This window comes from Cucurbita pepo, chromosome LG01, assembly GCF_002806865.2.
Source record: "Cucurbita pepo subsp. pepo cultivar mu-cu-16 chromosome LG01, ASM280686v2, whole genome shotgun sequence".
Taxonomy (NCBI): domain Eukaryota; kingdom Viridiplantae; phylum Streptophyta; class Magnoliopsida; order Cucurbitales; family Cucurbitaceae; genus Cucurbita; species Cucurbita pepo.
In genome coordinates this window covers 5,505,819-5,521,533 of record NC_036638.1, presented here as the reverse complement: position 1 = coordinate 5,521,533, position 15,715 = coordinate 5,505,819, and the positions used below count along the sequence as shown (strand labels likewise).

The 15,715-nt window shown below is 36.4% G+C and overlaps 5 protein-coding genes across 5 annotated transcripts; 4 read left to right on the top strand and 1 right to left on the bottom strand.

Moving 5' to 3' along the window:
• Nucleotides 1–51: 51 nt before the first annotated feature.
• On the bottom strand, nt 52–1,073 carry LOC111777148 (probable calcium-binding protein CML25). Its single transcript, XM_023656993.1, has one exon. The coding sequence runs from the start codon at nt 847–849 to the stop codon at nt 286–288; it is 564 nt and encodes a 187-aa protein (XP_023512761.1). The 5' UTR covers nt 850–1,073; the 3' UTR covers nt 52–285.
• Nucleotides 1,074–1,886: 813 nt separating this feature from the next.
• On the top strand, nt 1,887–5,979 carry LOC111780638 (ubiquitin-conjugating enzyme E2 variant 1B-like). Its single transcript, XM_023661101.1, has 6 exons — nt 1,887–1,937; nt 4,320–4,459; nt 5,091–5,216; nt 5,291–5,417; nt 5,564–5,627; nt 5,716–5,979. The coding sequence occupies exons 1-5, from the start codon at nt 1,910–1,912 to the stop codon at nt 5,620–5,622; spliced, it is 480 nt and encodes a 159-aa protein (XP_023516869.1). The 5' UTR covers nt 1,887–1,909; the 3' UTR covers nt 5,623–5,627; nt 5,716–5,979.
• Nucleotides 5,980–8,046: 2,067 nt separating this feature from the next.
• Nucleotides 8,047–9,993, top strand: LOC111778559 (probable peroxygenase 4). Its single transcript, XM_023658498.1, has 5 exons — nt 8,047–8,192; nt 8,285–8,451; nt 8,727–8,821; nt 9,224–9,349; nt 9,680–9,993. The coding sequence occupies exons 1-5, from the start codon at nt 8,150–8,152 to the stop codon at nt 9,825–9,827; spliced, it is 579 nt and encodes a 192-aa protein (XP_023514266.1). The 5' UTR covers nt 8,047–8,149; the 3' UTR covers nt 9,828–9,993.
• Nucleotides 9,994–10,063: 70 nt separating this feature from the next.
• LOC111778487 (cysteine-rich repeat secretory protein 12-like) lies at nt 10,064–11,953 on the top strand. The gene is made up of 3 exons (XM_023658385.1): nt 10,064–10,919; nt 11,598–11,720; nt 11,927–11,953. The coding sequence occupies exons 1-3, from the start codon at nt 10,181–10,183 to the stop codon at nt 11,935–11,937; spliced, it is 873 nt and encodes a 290-aa protein (XP_023514153.1). The 5' UTR covers nt 10,064–10,180; the 3' UTR covers nt 11,938–11,953.
• A 2,495-nt stretch (nt 11,954–14,448) lies between these two features.
• Nucleotides 14,449–15,266, top strand: LOC111807049. The gene has a single exon (XM_023692638.1). It carries the CDS (start codon nt 14,549–14,551, stop codon nt 14,939–14,941), a length of 393 nt encoding a protein of 130 aa, XP_023548406.1. The 5' UTR covers nt 14,449–14,548; the 3' UTR covers nt 14,942–15,266.
• The last annotated feature ends 449 nt before the right edge of the window (nt 15,267–15,715 follow it).

Genomic DNA, 15,715 nt, shown 5'->3' with positions numbered 1-15,715 from the left:
GTAATTTAACCAAATAAATATTCTGAACTTTCTACGGGAAATCAAATGGCAAGATTCTAGTAAACATGAAATTGTTGATAAAAAGTTTACATTAAAAAGTATATAGTATATGGCTAGTAAATCCATGCAGCATCTCATTTTTCTTTTAAAATTTTGATGATAAAGCCCCAAAAAAAAGTGGGAGAACTTGCAATACTTTGTCAGAGAACAGAACGGGGAAAAAGATCCAAATTCTGGCTATTTATAGGCACATTCCTCGTGAAATCCACCGGCGGACGATGAATATCAGCCGTCAGCGACGGAGAGTCCCGTCGACATCATCATCACCTTGAACTCCTCAAAGCTAATCATTCCGTCGCCGTTTCTATCGACGCCACTTATCATCTGTCGACAATCCTCTACCGAGCAATCGTCCCCCAAACTCTTCAGAACCTCGTGCAATTCCTCGGCGGTGATCGATCCGTTTCCATCGATATCGTAGACCGAAAACGCCTCTCTTAGACTCTCCAACAGCTCCTCAGGATCGATCTCTTTGGTATTCAACTCCACGAACTCCTGCAAATCGATGAATCCGTCTCCATCAGCGTCAAATTCCTCGATCATCTTCGCGAGCTCTTCCTCCTTAGCGTTGTGCCCTAGGCTCCCCAAAATCGTGCCTAATTCCGAAGAAGAGATCTTTCCATCACCATTCACATCGAATTTCTTGAATACCTCCTCGAGTTCCGCTATCTGAGCCCGTGAATCTTCCAATGAAGATCCAGACCCTAGCGTCGTGGACGCGGAGACGAGCGGAGAATCGACGGAGGCGAATGGCTTCTTCTTTCGGCAGAAAAGAGATTTGAATCCCATGATTAATTCCTCTCTTCTGCTACGAAGAAGAATCCAACTCCAAAACCGATTTCAGAAGGAATTGAAAATCGGAGGATTGAGATTGAACATGAAGGATAAAGGAGCCATCATCGATCAAGAAAGTAGAAGAGAATTTGGGGGGAAAATTGAAGCGGTGAAGGAAACTGGGGATTTCAGATTGGTTACAGTTCGTTAATCAGTAAATATATATATAGAGAGAGAGAGATTAACAAAGAGGATGAATGGCGCTAATTAGGGTTGGGATTTATTCCTCTTTTTTCTTTTCTTTTTTTCCTTTTATTAATCTTTATTTTTTATTTTTTTCCCAAATATTTGGTGGGAGAATGTATGAAGACATTGTCATGGATGGTGCATGCCTATGTCATCAAGTGTATCGGGTCGAGAGTTTTGATTCAATTGATTTAATTGGTGCATGCCTTATTATCCACGTTAGTAACCTGAAACGTTACTCTCCATACCCAATTATTTCCATGTATGCAAACTAGCTCTGTTATCCATGTAATTTGAAACGTTACTCTCCCAACTAAGAAATAAGCACCACGACTTAAATACCATATAACTTAGAGAGAAGGAATAGACAATTATTTGAACGAAATTAAATCTTTTTTTAGCTCAACGATTACGAGAATAAGAATCGAATCACCCAATTTCCACCGAAATTAAAATAATAATGATTGGTAAATGTGAATTTATGAGATCCTTAATATTTATGAGAACAGCCATGTGGACTAAGAGGCATGGAGAAGTCCACAGAGGGTTGCTACGGACTGCGTCCTTCTTCTGCCACTTAAACAGGGAGGAAACAGCGGTCATTCAGGGATGGCGNTTTTTTTTTTTTTTTTTTTTTTTTTTTTTTTTTTTTTGAGGCTTTTTGATCCCAAAAGTATTATGGCCGCTTGGGCTTAATATCACTACTCACCCATTTCTCAAACCCAACTCTTTTACTTTCTCCGTCTCTCTCTCCTCCCTCTTTCTTAATTCTTTCATTCATCTAGAAACTTTCTAAACCTCTCTCTCTCTCTCTGTTATTCTATGCTTCATGGGCTCTGAAGGATCCAGGGTGGTTGGTGAGTTCTTCAAAACCCTAATTTTCTTCTCTCCTTTCCTTTCCTTTCTGGGTTTTTATCTTTTGATTTCAATCTTCGTTTCTTTGATTACTGGATCGTTGTTGGTTTATTGGGGTTTTCGGGATTCTGTTTTTTTCCAATTTGGAGTCTGGGTTTTGATGGAATTGTTGAATTGTTCATAGTTTAAGTGATGGGTTTACAAATTCATGTTGTTCGTGTGTTTGATTAATATTTATTTTGTATTCATAAGCATGGAACTTCTTTGAACTATTTGATCAAGCTGTTTAAATTTATTGTTCTCAGAGTCGTGGATGATCGAATTAGTTTTTATAATGACAGAGAATAGTGTAATTTGAAACTTGGATCCGTGACTGATGAATTTTGAGTTCTGATAGAGCAATGATCTTTTTCCTGTTTCTTACTCCTGGCTGACCTCTGCAAACTAGGACTTCAATATCATAACCTCTTCTGGCTATGACTTGATTAGCCCTTGGATTGATTGGCTTACCTTTGTGAGGTTGTATGGAACCTAGTCCTTCTTGTCAATTCCATTTCCCTCTTCTTTTTGTGGTTTGTGCTACTTAGTCCTAAAGAACATGTATGCTTTGCTCTTGCCTATCCTGGGCCGCGAGTGAGGCTGGAGAGCAAAAAACAACGAATGGATATTGTAGGATTCCCGAGAAATTCTTCGATTTTTTTCGGAAGTCGATAGAGTCAGACGAAGCCCTTTGCTTCCCTTTACTTTAGGGCTTGCTTGCCTTTATAAGTAAGGGAATAGTCCAACTTTCGACCCTATTTGGCATCTAGTACTTTCTATTCCCGGTAACACCATTTATGTCCCTAAATCAACCGTAAGTTGTCCGACCTGCCTCGATCCTGTTGGACCTTCAATCTCTCAACTGTTGGTTCAATTGGTTCAGTTTTCAACCAGTACTTGGAGTCACTCGGTTTCTCGTTCCTTATTTCCTTTCCAGTTTTTGTTTTTGGTTTCAGTTTGGTCAGAAAATCAATTTCAGTTGAAGTGTATGCACCATTAGAAGTGCTTAGATCGATGAAAGATCGGGGATGTAATGAATCTTGACCATAGGAGATGATGAAACTATCCGAAGTGGTCTATGCCATTTAGCTTGGTGAATGATCGTATAAGATTTTATCGAAGGTGCTCGAAATCCCACTTTGGCCACCAAGGGATAGTTGGAAGACCTTAAAAGAGGTCATCTGCTTTCAAGGAATTTGGATACCTAACATCTTTAGATGTCCAACATCGAATCAAGAATTTGGTCGTCCAACAATAACGGACTCTCCAAATATTTCCCCAATGGTTTAATATTGTCCACTTCAGGCATAAACTCTCGTGATTTTGTTTTTGGAACTAACCAAAAGCTCTCATACCAGTGAAGATAATTGTCCTTATTTATATACCATGGATCTCTCTTTTCCTTAACTAATGAGAAACTTTGTTTGCACCTAACAATCCTCTCCTCTAACAAAGTACCACCTTGAGCCTCCCTTCATTTGTTCACCCCCGATTGCCTGTGAGAGTTTGTTCTTATCAAGCCCCAAAGCAAAGCCAAATTGAACACAACCATGGATACTCATTGTGGGATATACTTGGTGTCAACCACCATCGCGCCTTAATCTCCTCCCCTCGAACAAAGATAGAGTCTACCTATTAGTCTACCCGACCTGATAGGACTACTCTCCATCCAAAGCCATTTGATTCGATAGAGCTCCTGCCACATCTCAAGCACTATTTGTCCAATCTAGGGACTCATCTCACAAGGCTCACTAATTTTGTTCGTAATTCGAGCATCTCACAAACACAACTAAGTTTTAAAACCATGGCTTTGATACCCTTGAGAAATGTAAGAATTCCTACCGTTAGCCTGTTTACTTAAAATTCCTTCAACATGCCTTCAAAACTCAGTAAAATAACCAACTATGACATGCCCAAGTAACAAAGAAGCCAGTAGCCAAGCATAGCCCTCCAGGACAGTCAATTTGCATCCTTGAGGTCTTGATTTGAGTTAACTAGTATGTCCTTATTAGATCTTGGTTCTAATTCTCTACCATGAAAAATGACACACCATATCTGAGTCATGTCTTGCTTTTTATTTTTTCATGGACCTTATTAAACGCGATTGGTTTTATCAGTTTTATGATACAGTTGTATTTCTTGTGTATGTGCTTGTATAATCTATATGCTGTTCTCAAAAACTTTTTATCCTGTCTCTCTCTACGGTCCACCTCGAATCGGATTCTGGGTGTTATCTGTCTTAAAACCCATAGAGTCAGTTACTTGTGTTACAACTTTGAAGCATGATAGCTTTAGCTTGCTAATTATATCTCTTTGCTTGACCTATGCCATCTGTTTGTTTTCAGTTCCTAGGAATTTTAGATTATTGGAAGAGCTCGAGAGAGGTGAAAAGGGGATTGGGGATGGAACTGTCAGCTATGGCATGGATGATCCAGATGATTTGCTAATGCAATCTTGGACTGGTACCATTATAGGTCCACCTAATGTGAGTTTCAACTTTTCTGCTTACAGGTTGGATCTTTTTCTTGTTTGCATGAATTTGAGGTATTCTCTCAGAAAATGGATTGTATTTACTCCTAAGTTGTTTGCTATGAAGATTTTGTCACGATTTTGAAAACGAGTAAGCAAAGAAGATGCCAAGATTTTAATTATACTGCTGCTTTGTCTGAAACGTTCTAGAATTTAACAAACTTGTGGGGATAGCTGAGAGTTTATGCATCATCATAAATGGTTTATCTTGCTTGTCACTTAATAAAGATAAGTGTCTTTGGTTGCCAAACTTGTTAATAACTCCTAACCTGCTAGGACCGAGGGTCTTTCTCACCTCGGTTTGAGAGGGGATGAAACATTCCTTATAAGAGTGTGGAAACCTCTCCCTAGCCGACGCATTTTAGAATCGTGAGGCTGACAACAATACGTAATGGGCCAAAGTAGACAATATCTACTAGGGGTAGGCTTGGGTTATTACACTCTCTTTCCCTCGCGTCTGTCTCTCTCGATACGTAACATAACTCTTTCTGTTGTTTTTCCTTATTAATTTTATATGTTCTCCAATGCCTACAGTTCGCCCTTAGCTCGTCTCACTTAAAATTTTATGGTCTGATGTGTCGTTTTAGACTGTTCATGAAGGGCGAATCTACCAATTGAAGCTATTTTGTGGAAAGGATTATCCAGATAATCCACCAGCTGTTAGATTCCAAAGTAGGATAAACATGACATGTGTCAATCCCGAAACTGGAATGGTATGAACCATTTCTTAAAGCCATTTGTAAACATTTTATAACTGGAAATAATGTATGCTTGCTAAAATTACCAGGTTGAAAGGAACCTCCTTCCCATGCTTGCAAAATGGCAAAGGGAATACACAATGGAGGATATATTAACTCAATTGAAGAAAGAAATGATGTCCTCACAAAATAGGAAGCTGGCTCAGCCTCCTGAAGGTGCTTATATATCACCATTTAGATCATATTTTCTTTCTTTACTGCTAAAATGTTCTGCTGCTGTCATTTAAGAACCGTTTTACTATTTCGAAACACTACTTCTTACCTTATTCGTAGACAAAGCTAATTTGAAACAACGTTTTCAGGGAACGAAGAGGGAAGGACAGAACAAAAGGGGCTAGTCCTGAAATGTTGCATTCTTTGATTCGGGTGAGAATTTGTTTCCCGATAAAGTTTAGGGACTAAATTTGTGATAAGACCGAGCTATACAATAATATCATAAGCTGAACTCGTGCAGATTTTGGGCGTACAGGGAGAATCAGATTGGTGAATGCTGAAGGCTTCTAAGATAGCAGTTAACATAGCAATTTGAATTTGGCCAGCTCCCAAGAAGGAGCTTTGTTTTCTGAAGTAAATGATGTGTGTTATGTAAGGATGAAGCTTTGAAGATGGATCTTCTCAGTGTAAATGAATTCTTCTATATCATCAACGTTTAAGCTATAAATGTACTTAAAATATATGAGTTTGGTTATGGGTTTTTTACCAAATGAACAACAAAAAATAAGTATGCATTGATATTGTTATATTAAAATTCGAAGCGTATGATATCCCATTTACATATCGATACTCGAACCATCTTGGTCAAGTCATTTCGAGTACGAATATCGCATATCGAAAGTCTACCTCCCACATGTTTAGTTGAGTTGATCAACTTCCCTATCAATTCTCATCCACACAACCCTTATTAATACATATCTTTGTTGATCCATCACCAAATCCTTCCCACCACACAATCAATCACGTCCTCAACCTCTCAAAAGAAACTTATAAGGCACAAACTCTCACAAGATATTCATTGCACACCCAATTATGTTTATTAAATACAAAATTTTGGGTCCAATCATGGTAGGTTGCCCTACACGTTCCATTTAATACACGTAATAGTTCGAATCTCTTTTTAATCAATCATCTATCCATATAGCACTATCTAAATGACTTCTCTTCCCTAAACCACACTGCTTATTCAATAGAGCTCTACCACGAATCTTCAATATGACTACACCGAGACTCAATTTCTTTGGTTGACATCAAAGAATTCTATCAACCGGACTAAGTTAAGATAAGGGCATGACTTAACTTTGATACCATCTATAGAAACAACGTGTAATAACCCAAGCCCACCACTAGTAAAAAGTTTCTACACCCCAGAAATGCTTTGGTGCAATCCACCCCTTTTGAGGGCTCAACGTCCTCACTAGTACATCGTTCGATGTCTGACTCTGATAATAGTCTAAACTCACCGCTAAAGATATCGTCACTTTTTGGGCTCTCTCTTTCAAGTTATTACTCAAAATTTTTAAAACGTGTTTGTTAGGGAGAGAGTTCACAATGTCTCGTTCCCTCTCCAACTAGTATGAAATCTCGTCCATGAAACCTCCACAATAATATAATATTATCTAATTTGAGTCTAAGCTTTCGTAGCTTTACTCTCAATTTTCCTTCATTTCGCTTGCTTAATTAAGGTGATACTCAAACANAAAATAAAAAAAAAAAAAAAAAAGTAATAAAAAAATAGGAGGTCGGCATGGGCACCGCCGTTAACGAGTGGGCGTCCGGAAAGTAAGGGGGATATAATAGTCTTTTTGAACAAAAGAGGAGACGTGGCGTCAAATCCATGCTCCATTACTTCCACGCTTACAGCTAACAGAAACCCGTTTTCCCTCCTTTTCCATTTTCAACGTACACGCAATCNTTTTTTTTTTTTTGCATTAAAACTTTCCTCTTTTCCTAATTTGTCCTTTTACAATACTGTGTCGTTTTCAAATTTAAAAAATATTTAAAATATTCAATTTTATATTTAATAATAAATTTTATGTCCCTTAACATTTATGTCCCACCTCACTTATAAACTAAAAATTTGTATATATAACTTTATCCTATTATAATATTTGAACATGACATTTAACGATTCAACCGACCCAACTTTTCTAATTACAAACTCGAAAAAGAGACCTAAAAATTTATATAGATAAATATAGATTTTTATGTCAAAATATTTTTATTTTATTTACTTTTCAAATATCTTTTTTTAAAAAAATTATATTAATAAAATTCGACTGATTTACTTTATTATTCAATTCACACTATAAAATAAAATTAATCAATTAAAACCATTTGAAATTGATGTATAAAGAAGTTGGCTTTGTGAATTTAAGCATTTTTTTAATTTTTTCTTATTTTTTTATTTTTTTTTCAAAACTTCACAAACATGTGAAAAAGATTTTTTTGGGGTGAAAATTAAATAACATTATAAAAAAGAAAATCTATGGGTGGTGGAAGAAGTAGTGCTAATGATCTTTAATTTTAAAAAATAAATAATAAAAAATTAAGCTAAATTAATAAAAATACTTTCTCTAATAATTTTTTTTTTTTTTTTAAATAAAAGGTAAAGAGTTTGTAACAGCTTAAAAGCACCATTATTTTTTACCTAAAAAAAATTAAAATATATATATAATTTAGTTTTATTTTAAAAAAAAAATGAAAAGAAAATAAATAGATATGGAGTGGAGGACAAGTCAGAGTTGGAAGACGTCAAAAAAAGAGTGTATATAAGGGAGGGGAGTAATGGTCCCATTTTCATATCCTCCAAAACGCACCGCTTAATTACCAAACCAAAATTACAAAAAGGCCCTCCTCTCTCGTTCTTCTTCTTCTTCGTGTTCTTGTTCACCATGACTGAACTCTCGACTCTGTCATCGAGCCTCAGCGGAGAAGGTAAATTCCCAAAAAACCCCCCAGAATTTGTCGAAATTGCGTTTCTGTCATTTTGATTTTAGAAGGTAAGGGTCACCCATGGTTGTATGCAGGGAACAACGTGCTGCAGAAACACGTGGCGTTCTTCGATAGGAACAAAGATGGGGTGGTTTATCCATGGGAGACCTTCAAGGGCTTCCGAGCAATTGGCGCCAATTTCTTATTGTCCGCCGTCGCCGCCGTTTTTATTAACGTTGGACTCAGCTCTAAAACCCGACCGGTAAAATCCCTCTCCTCTCCTCTCAATACATAATTTTAATTATTTTGGAAAATAGAAAAAAAAAACACACACACACCAAAAGCTGAGCACACCGTCCAGTGTCCACCTCATTTAGGGTACAACCTTCTTGTTAGCACATCTCTCGATGTCGTTCTGATATCATTCACCTCATTTAGGGTACAACCTTCTTGTTAGCACATCTCTCGATGTCGTTCTGATATCATTTGTAACAATTTAACTCTGTCGCTATATATATACCCACATTGCTTTTGCAGGGGAAATTTCCAAATTTGATGTTCCCAATTGAGATAAAGAACATCCAACTTGCCAAACATGGAAGTGATTCTGGCGTATATGATCAACAGGGAAGGTAGTTTTCAGTGCCTNCTTTTAAGTCCTCCTATTTATCACTAATTGCGTCCAACTACTCTCAACTTTATAACTTTTACCCTAAACTAGCACCTAAACCATAAATACAAGAAAGGGAGAATAAAGACGGTCTAGTTTGCTAATCGATCCAATTAAGTTATTCTATGAACGAATACCTGATCTTGAATATGTGTATTGATGTGCTAATACAAGCGTGCATTAGATATCGATTGTTTCTTCAGTTTATGTATGGCTTCAGTACCGACTTTGTTTAAGATGTTAATGCACGTGTTTGAATTGATATGTCGTTTATTAAACCATTGATGATAGAATGACGACGACCCAATAGGTCATTATAAAGAACAAAACGAAATATTTTAAAATTCGTGATTGTGAATGGCAGATTTGTTGCTACGAAATTTGAAGAAATATTTCGGAAGCATGCTCTAACCTACCCGGATGCCTTGACGGAAGAAGAGGTGAAAGGCTTGCTAAAGGCGAATAGAGAACCCAAAGACTACGGTGGATGGTTGGTTTCTTCCCGAACACTTCCTCAAATTTTTAAAATTTTCAATTTGATCCTTATAGTTTTTTAAATTTAGATTTAGTCCCGATGATTTGAATTTAGTTTCAATTTAGTTCTTACGATTTTAAAAAGTTTAGTTCGATCATTATATTTTTGTTAAATTCTACCGATCATCGTACAACTATCTCTCACCCACGTTGATAATCTCATTTATTTTTACCGAGAATTTTTTACTCTCGACCCTAAACCTCAATACAAGCAGACAACATAATTAGCGACCAAATTTACAATTTAACCCATGGAAATTGATATGATTTATGGTATTTGTTTAAGGGTTGGTGCATGGGCAGAATGGACAATTCTGTACAGTCTTTGCAAAGATGAGAATGGCTTGCTTCAGAAGCAAACTGTGAAGGCTGTTTATGATGGAAGCTTATTTGAAGATATGGAGAAAGAGAGAGCATCAAAAAACAAGAAATGAAAAATATTTTCATTATTTACTTATTTCTCATTTTATCCCTTTTAATTTAACAAATGTGTGTAATGCTACAAATTGTTTGACTTTCGTGTGATACCGATGAAATGTATCGTTTCTCGCGTTCCTATTTTTCTCAGTTTCAAATTTTATGTATTTGTTTCTATTAAGATCTGTATTTGCTTCAGATAGTAACTTAAATTATCAAAAGATTCTCTCAGAAGAATTACAAGACATGTCTCAATTTTTAAGGATCTATGTCTTGTCTTAAAAACTTGTAATTAAGATCGGGAAAAAGTTAATTGCATGGGATCAATCGAACATATAAAATACCCATTGGAAACCTCTTCTCTTCCAAAATGGCTTCATTTCTCTACCTCTTCCTTCTCCTCTTCATTTCTACTCTTCCGCCGTCCATGGCGGCCCTCACCGGCGAGACGTCTTTTGTTTACGGTGGCTGTTCTCAGTCAAAATACACACCCGGGTCAACCATTGAGTCAAATATCAACTCCCTCCTCACTTCCCTCCTCACCTCCTCCTCCTTCACACTCTACACTAACTTCACCGTCGCCGGCGCCGGCGACGGCGACACTGTATACGGTCTATTCCAGTGTCGTGGCGATCTCAAAAACGTGGCATGTGGCAAGTGTGTGACTCATGCTGTGGCTCAACTTGGGTCTATCTGCCTGGACGCGTGCGGTGGCGCGTTGCAGCTGGAGGGGTGTTTTGTGAAGTACGACAATGTTAGCTTTTTGGGAGTGGAGGACAAGAGTATGGTGGTGAAGAAGTGTGGGGCGGTGATGGGGTATGATTCCGGTGGGTTGGCTAGAAGGGATGCGGTTTTGGCGTATTTGGCGGCGGCTGATGGCGGCGGTGGGTATCAGCCGTTTAGAGTTGGTGGGTCCGGAGATGTTCAAGGATTGGCGCAGTGCGTTGGGGATTTGGATGCGGTGGAGTGCCAGGATTGTGTTGCGACGGCGGTGGGCCGGCTTAAGGCGGACTGTGCGGCGGCCGGGTGGGGTGATATGTTCTTGGGGAAGTGCTATGCTCGATTCTCCCATGGCAATGTCCGCCCCCGCGCTGGCGGCGGTGGAAATGGTATGTTTTCTTTTAATATTTAATTTTCGGAAATTACAAACTTCCAATTTAATTAATTAATTAATTAATTGCTTATTTACTTAAACGCTTCCATGTAATAGAGATTTACTTGCTAAAATATTTTAATAAATTTTACTAAATAATATTATTAAATATTTAAGAAAATAAACGAGGAGTAAAGAAAAAAAAATTTCCGTTAACTAAACTAGTTAGAGATAAAAGATTAGATTATGTATTTCTCGCCCGTCTTATTTAATTTTAATAATTAAAAATATTGAAAAAAATATTTAGGATGAAATAAAATTAGAGGAAAAAAAAGTACAAATTTTGTAAAAATTATTTATAATTTTATTTGCATATAAAGGTGTGAAGTGGAGATTTGAGTCAATGTGATGATTGCTTTCTCATCTTTTCATGCATTTAATTTAACATATTTTTAATTTTTCACTTTTCAAAAATAAATTTTGAGAAAAGTATTTAAAAGAGAGAAACAAAAGCAATTTAAAAAAGGGTTTGTTTCATGAATAAAAATTAAATTTTTTTTTTTTTTTTATTCTAAAAGGAATAAAAGTTATATCTATCCAATAGAGTAAAGACGGTAGAAAAAGAGAGAATTTCGATAAAGAAAGATCCGTGGAATTTATTTTTTTAATTATTTTCCATTTAATTGGTTTACAGATAATCGAAACGATGACGTTGAGATAGAGAAGACTATTGCAGTAATAATTGGACTCATTGCTGGAATTGCCTTCATCGTTGTCTTCCTCGCTTTCCTAAGCCATTATTGTGACAAACAAAGAGGTATTTTATGCAATTAAATTATTCTTTATCAATTTTCGATAAATTAAAAGAATCATTACAAAAAAAAAATTCTAATTATTATTATTTTTTTATTTTCTTTTCACAAAACTCTTCGAAAAAATTTAATTAAAACGTTATTCAAATCATAAGAACGTACAGAAAAAAAAAATTTTAACCTAATTCATTCGGTATTTGAATCTCGATAGGTGGCAAATGAAGTGAATTTTGAAATGNAAAAAAAAAAAAAAAAAAAAAAAAAAAAAAAAAAAAAAAAAAAAAAAAAAAAAAAAGTTCATTGAAAGAAGCTGCAACGACAACAAAGAGAAAAAGCTCATGAGATTCGACATGTCGGACCCACTCAACTTCTAGCTTTATCCTCATATGAATTTACATATTGCTTTTGATATATTAATTGAGAATATATTTGATTGAATTCCTTTTTCTTTTATGGGAGAAAAAAGGAAAACAAAATTGTACTATTGGATGTGTGTTATTTGGTGGGTTTAATGAAAGTTTCTATGCTCTCTACTTTATATTACTTAATTAAATATACATTTAATTAGATACCGAAATTAATCAACTAATCAGCATTTAACGTCATTCTTTAACTATGGACGACTATGTACAATATCTCAAGCGTTTGCCTACTAAAAAAGAAAAAGAAGTCAAAAAATTATTAATCTACGATTAGGCAGAAAGTACGTGGCCTTATTATAACCTAAGAGCTACAACATAAATGCATAATCAAACTCTCGTGACTTGATTTAGCTCACGTTGTCAAGTTCGAGTATTTTGGGTCGAAAAATGCAATCATAGCTCATAATGGGACCCTCTTTCTTCTTTGACAATTTTTTTTTTATAAGTAAGGTTGGATGCATAGTATTTCTTTACACATAATTCATATATGCACACAAGAACTCTTTAGGGCTGACTATGTGCTAGCGTACGCTTGTGTTGTCAAAAACTAACTAAAAGAAAGCAGTGCATATCATGTTATGGTGTATGCGTCCATACAAAGTATATTAAAAAAGTATCTCGTGCTCATGACATACAATATGCATGAGACCCATGTTTTTAAATCATGATACATAGTTACGATATACATCATACTTTGAAAAGACGAAGAAACCACATAAATACCGTGCAGAATATAATGAAAAAGTAGAAGACAAAAATAAAGAGTTTGAAACAAACGATATAGGATAAAGAGTAGAAGAGAATAGAATATGAAACTTAACTTTATTTTTTTGTAGAACCAAGATTCTATACAAGAATTGGAGTAGAGAGAAGAGGGGAAAGGTGTTGTGGTTCTTGCATCAATTCCAAACCCTTTGGTATCAATTCCTCCACTATTGGCTCTGCCCATTAACCATTTGTCTCTATCATTCAAATTTCGCGGTTGAAATGGTGTTTCGTGTAACTTGTTATTAGTGTCACCGACACGTGAAATATAGTGTCCTCGCTCCTTCATCCCTCCCTCTTGCTCGTGCTCCTTCCTCAGGTCCCTCGTGCTTTTTTTGTTTCGGTAACTCTCTCCTATTTTTAAGTACTGATTAAGTTTTTCGTTTTTTTTAGGAGTTTTTTTTGTGACACTCAAGTAATTAAGGAAGGGTATCTGAAGAGAGCGATTCTAAGGATAGGAAGTCACTACCTATATTAATAAGGTGCATCTTCCTTTTGGTGACTTAATCATAGGAAATTCATAGATAAGTCTGTTTTGTTTGGAACAATTCTATGGTGGGTGGCCTATTGAGAATTTTCCTTAGATGCATGTGAGATTGTGAGTGATGACAAAATATACTAAAAGGACGTGTAAGTACGTGGGGATAATTTTCACTCTTAAGAAGCAAGGAGATGCATGTGAGTGATGACAAAGCATGCTAGAAGAGCTCGTACGTCCATGGTGATAGTTTTCACTTTTAAGAAGCGAGGAGTAGGTAACGTGATCGTATCGCAAGGGATGTAGGGAAACGCTGTAAAATTCAAATTTCGAATCTTGGACATGAGTTATTACTGAATTCCTCGACTCCAGTTTATCTTCATCCGTTAATGAAAATGGTGGTATCTCCTCCAATTCCATCGAGTCCACTACCGATCGACCCTACTATATATTACAATTTATGGATCCTAAGCTTCATCTCAATCTATTCTATTAAATAATCACGATGGTGAGGTACCGACCACTAGAGAGAGGTTTCCATATCCTTAGGAGGAATGTTTCATTCCTCTCTCCAACCCATGTGAGATCACACATCATTGGAGATTAGAACGAAACATTCTGGTAAGGTGTGAAAATTTCTCCCCCAAAAGGACGTATTTTAAAAATGTGAGGCTAATAGCGATACATTATATGTCACGGATCAAAACGGTGGGCTTGAACCGTTGCAAACGGGTCTATAAATTTTCAATTTTATATTTTAATAAATCTCTAGTAAATTTAAAAATTAATTAAATTTGATTTTATGTATTATAAATATGTAAATTAAAAAAAAAATAAAAAATTGATAAGTTTTGTAAATTAAATTTAGAAACTAAATAAGGACAAATTTTATGAAGTATTATTATTTTTTAAAAGTAGAATTAGACGTATTCGTATAGTTTAGGAATTAAATAAAAAAAATTAGTTTGTGAAATACGAAAAAATGACACGTGTCCCATTTCACACATGCCAGCATCACTTGGCACGTGCTTCGCTAATGTTCCGTCTTCGTTAATCCCCAAAGCAAAACTCATCTTCACACCGCTACACCAAAAAGCATTCAATTTCATTTCACACACAGATCAATCAATCCCACGGACTTCCAATTCCCTCTTCGGATCTATCACCAATGGCGTTGGAATGGGTCGTTCTTGGCTATGCCGCCGCCGCCGAGGCAATCATGGTCCTCCTTCTCACGCTCCCAGGCCTTGATGGCCTTCGCAAGGGCCTAATCGCCGTCACTCGCAACCTTCTCAAGCCGTTCCTCTCCGTCGTCCCCTTTTGCCTCTTCTTGCTCATGGACATCTATTGGAAATACGAGACTCGCCCCACTTGCGAATCGGACTCCTGTACCCCTTCAGAATACCTTCGCCACCAGAAATCGATCATGAAGAGCCAACGTAATGCACTCTTGATCGCTGCGGCGCTTGTGTTCTACTGGCTGTTGTACTCTGTCACTCATTTGGTTGTGAAGGTTGAGCAATTGAACCAGCGTGTCGAGAGGTTGAAGAATCGGGATTGAGGATGGAGATGGGCGGCGAATCGTGGGTTTTCGAGTAATTGGGTCTGTTTTTTTCTTTCTTCTGTTTTGGGATTTTTTCTTTAATTTCGGTTTTTTGATGCTATATTATGGATATTGCAGCTCGTTTTGTGTTCCACTCTGATACTGCTATTACATATTATGAAACTGATATGAGTCTTGAATGTCTTACCGTCCGATTGAAATGTTTGCGGATTACAAAGTTTTTATTCATATAGCTGGTTCGTGGGAGTGGTGATTAGGGTTTATGTTTTTGTAAACACTGTCGTTCTGTTTTCTTATACAGTGGAAATGTTAGTGTTATTTAGTANTTTTTTTTTTTTTTTTTTTTTTTTTTTTTTTTTTTTTTTTTTTTTTTTTTTTTTTGTTCTACTTACACTATGGTTGCTTTGTTTGTCATTGTTTTTAGTGTTTGCATTGGATCAATGCTGATGAAAATGATGAACTTTGTTGTCATTCACCATTTATGTTTTACTTGCACATGGGCGTTGAATTTATCTGGTTTCTAGCTTAATGTGATACTTTCTTGGTACATAGGAGAATCGGTTGAGGAAGATGCACTTCCTGTCCCAAATCTAATTGTGGTGTATGCAGTTCTTGTCTTTAGATTTATTGACGTCGTTCTAAATGCTATGTTTTCTTCTTAATGTTAAGTTCGTCCCTACTGCCCCTTGTTTGTTAGCTCCTTTGGCGGCAGTTATACTTGTCTTTCTAATGGTGCTTTATGAACGTCCCATAGACTTCTATATGGACTTC

Excerpts from the sequence above, each read along its gene's own strand:
- LOC111777148 (XM_023656993.1), bottom strand. The coding sequence starts at position 849 with ATGGGATTCAAATCTCTTTTCTGCCGAAAGAAGAAGCCATTCGCCTCC.
- LOC111780638 (XM_023661101.1), top strand. The coding sequence starts at position 1,910 with ATGGGCTCTGAAGGATCCAGGGTGGTTG. Across the intron at positions 4,460-5,090 it reads CCATTATAGGTCCACCTAAT|ACTGTTCATGAAGGGCGAAT; the intron begins GTGAGTTTCAAC and ends GTGTCGTTTTAG. Across the intron at positions 5,418-5,563 it reads GCTGGCTCAGCCTCCTGAAG|GGAACGAAGAGGGAAGGACA; the intron begins GTGCTTATATAT and ends CAACGTTTTCAG.
- LOC111778559 (XM_023658498.1), top strand. The coding sequence starts at position 8,150 with ATGACTGAACTCTCGACTCTGTCATCGAGCCTCAGCGGAGAAG. Across the intron at positions 8,452-8,726 it reads TCAGCTCTAAAACCCGACCG|GGGAAATTTCCAAATTTGAT; the intron begins GTAAAATCCCTC and ends TTGCTTTTGCAG. Across the intron at positions 8,822-9,223 it reads GTATATGATCAACAGGGAAG|ATTTGTTGCTACGAAATTTG; the intron begins GTAGTTTTCAGT and ends TGTGAATGGCAG.
- LOC111778487 (XM_023658385.1), top strand. The coding sequence starts at position 10,181 with ATGGCTTCATTTCTCTACCTCTTCCTTCTCCTCTTCATTTCTACTCTT. Across the intron at positions 10,920-11,597 it reads CGCTGGCGGCGGTGGAAATG|ATAATCGAAACGATGACGTT; the intron begins GTATGTTTTCTT and ends ATTGGTTTACAG.
- LOC111807049 (XM_023692638.1), top strand. The coding sequence starts at position 14,549 with ATGGCGTTGGAATGGGTCGTTCTTGGCTATGCCGCCGCCGCCGAGGCA.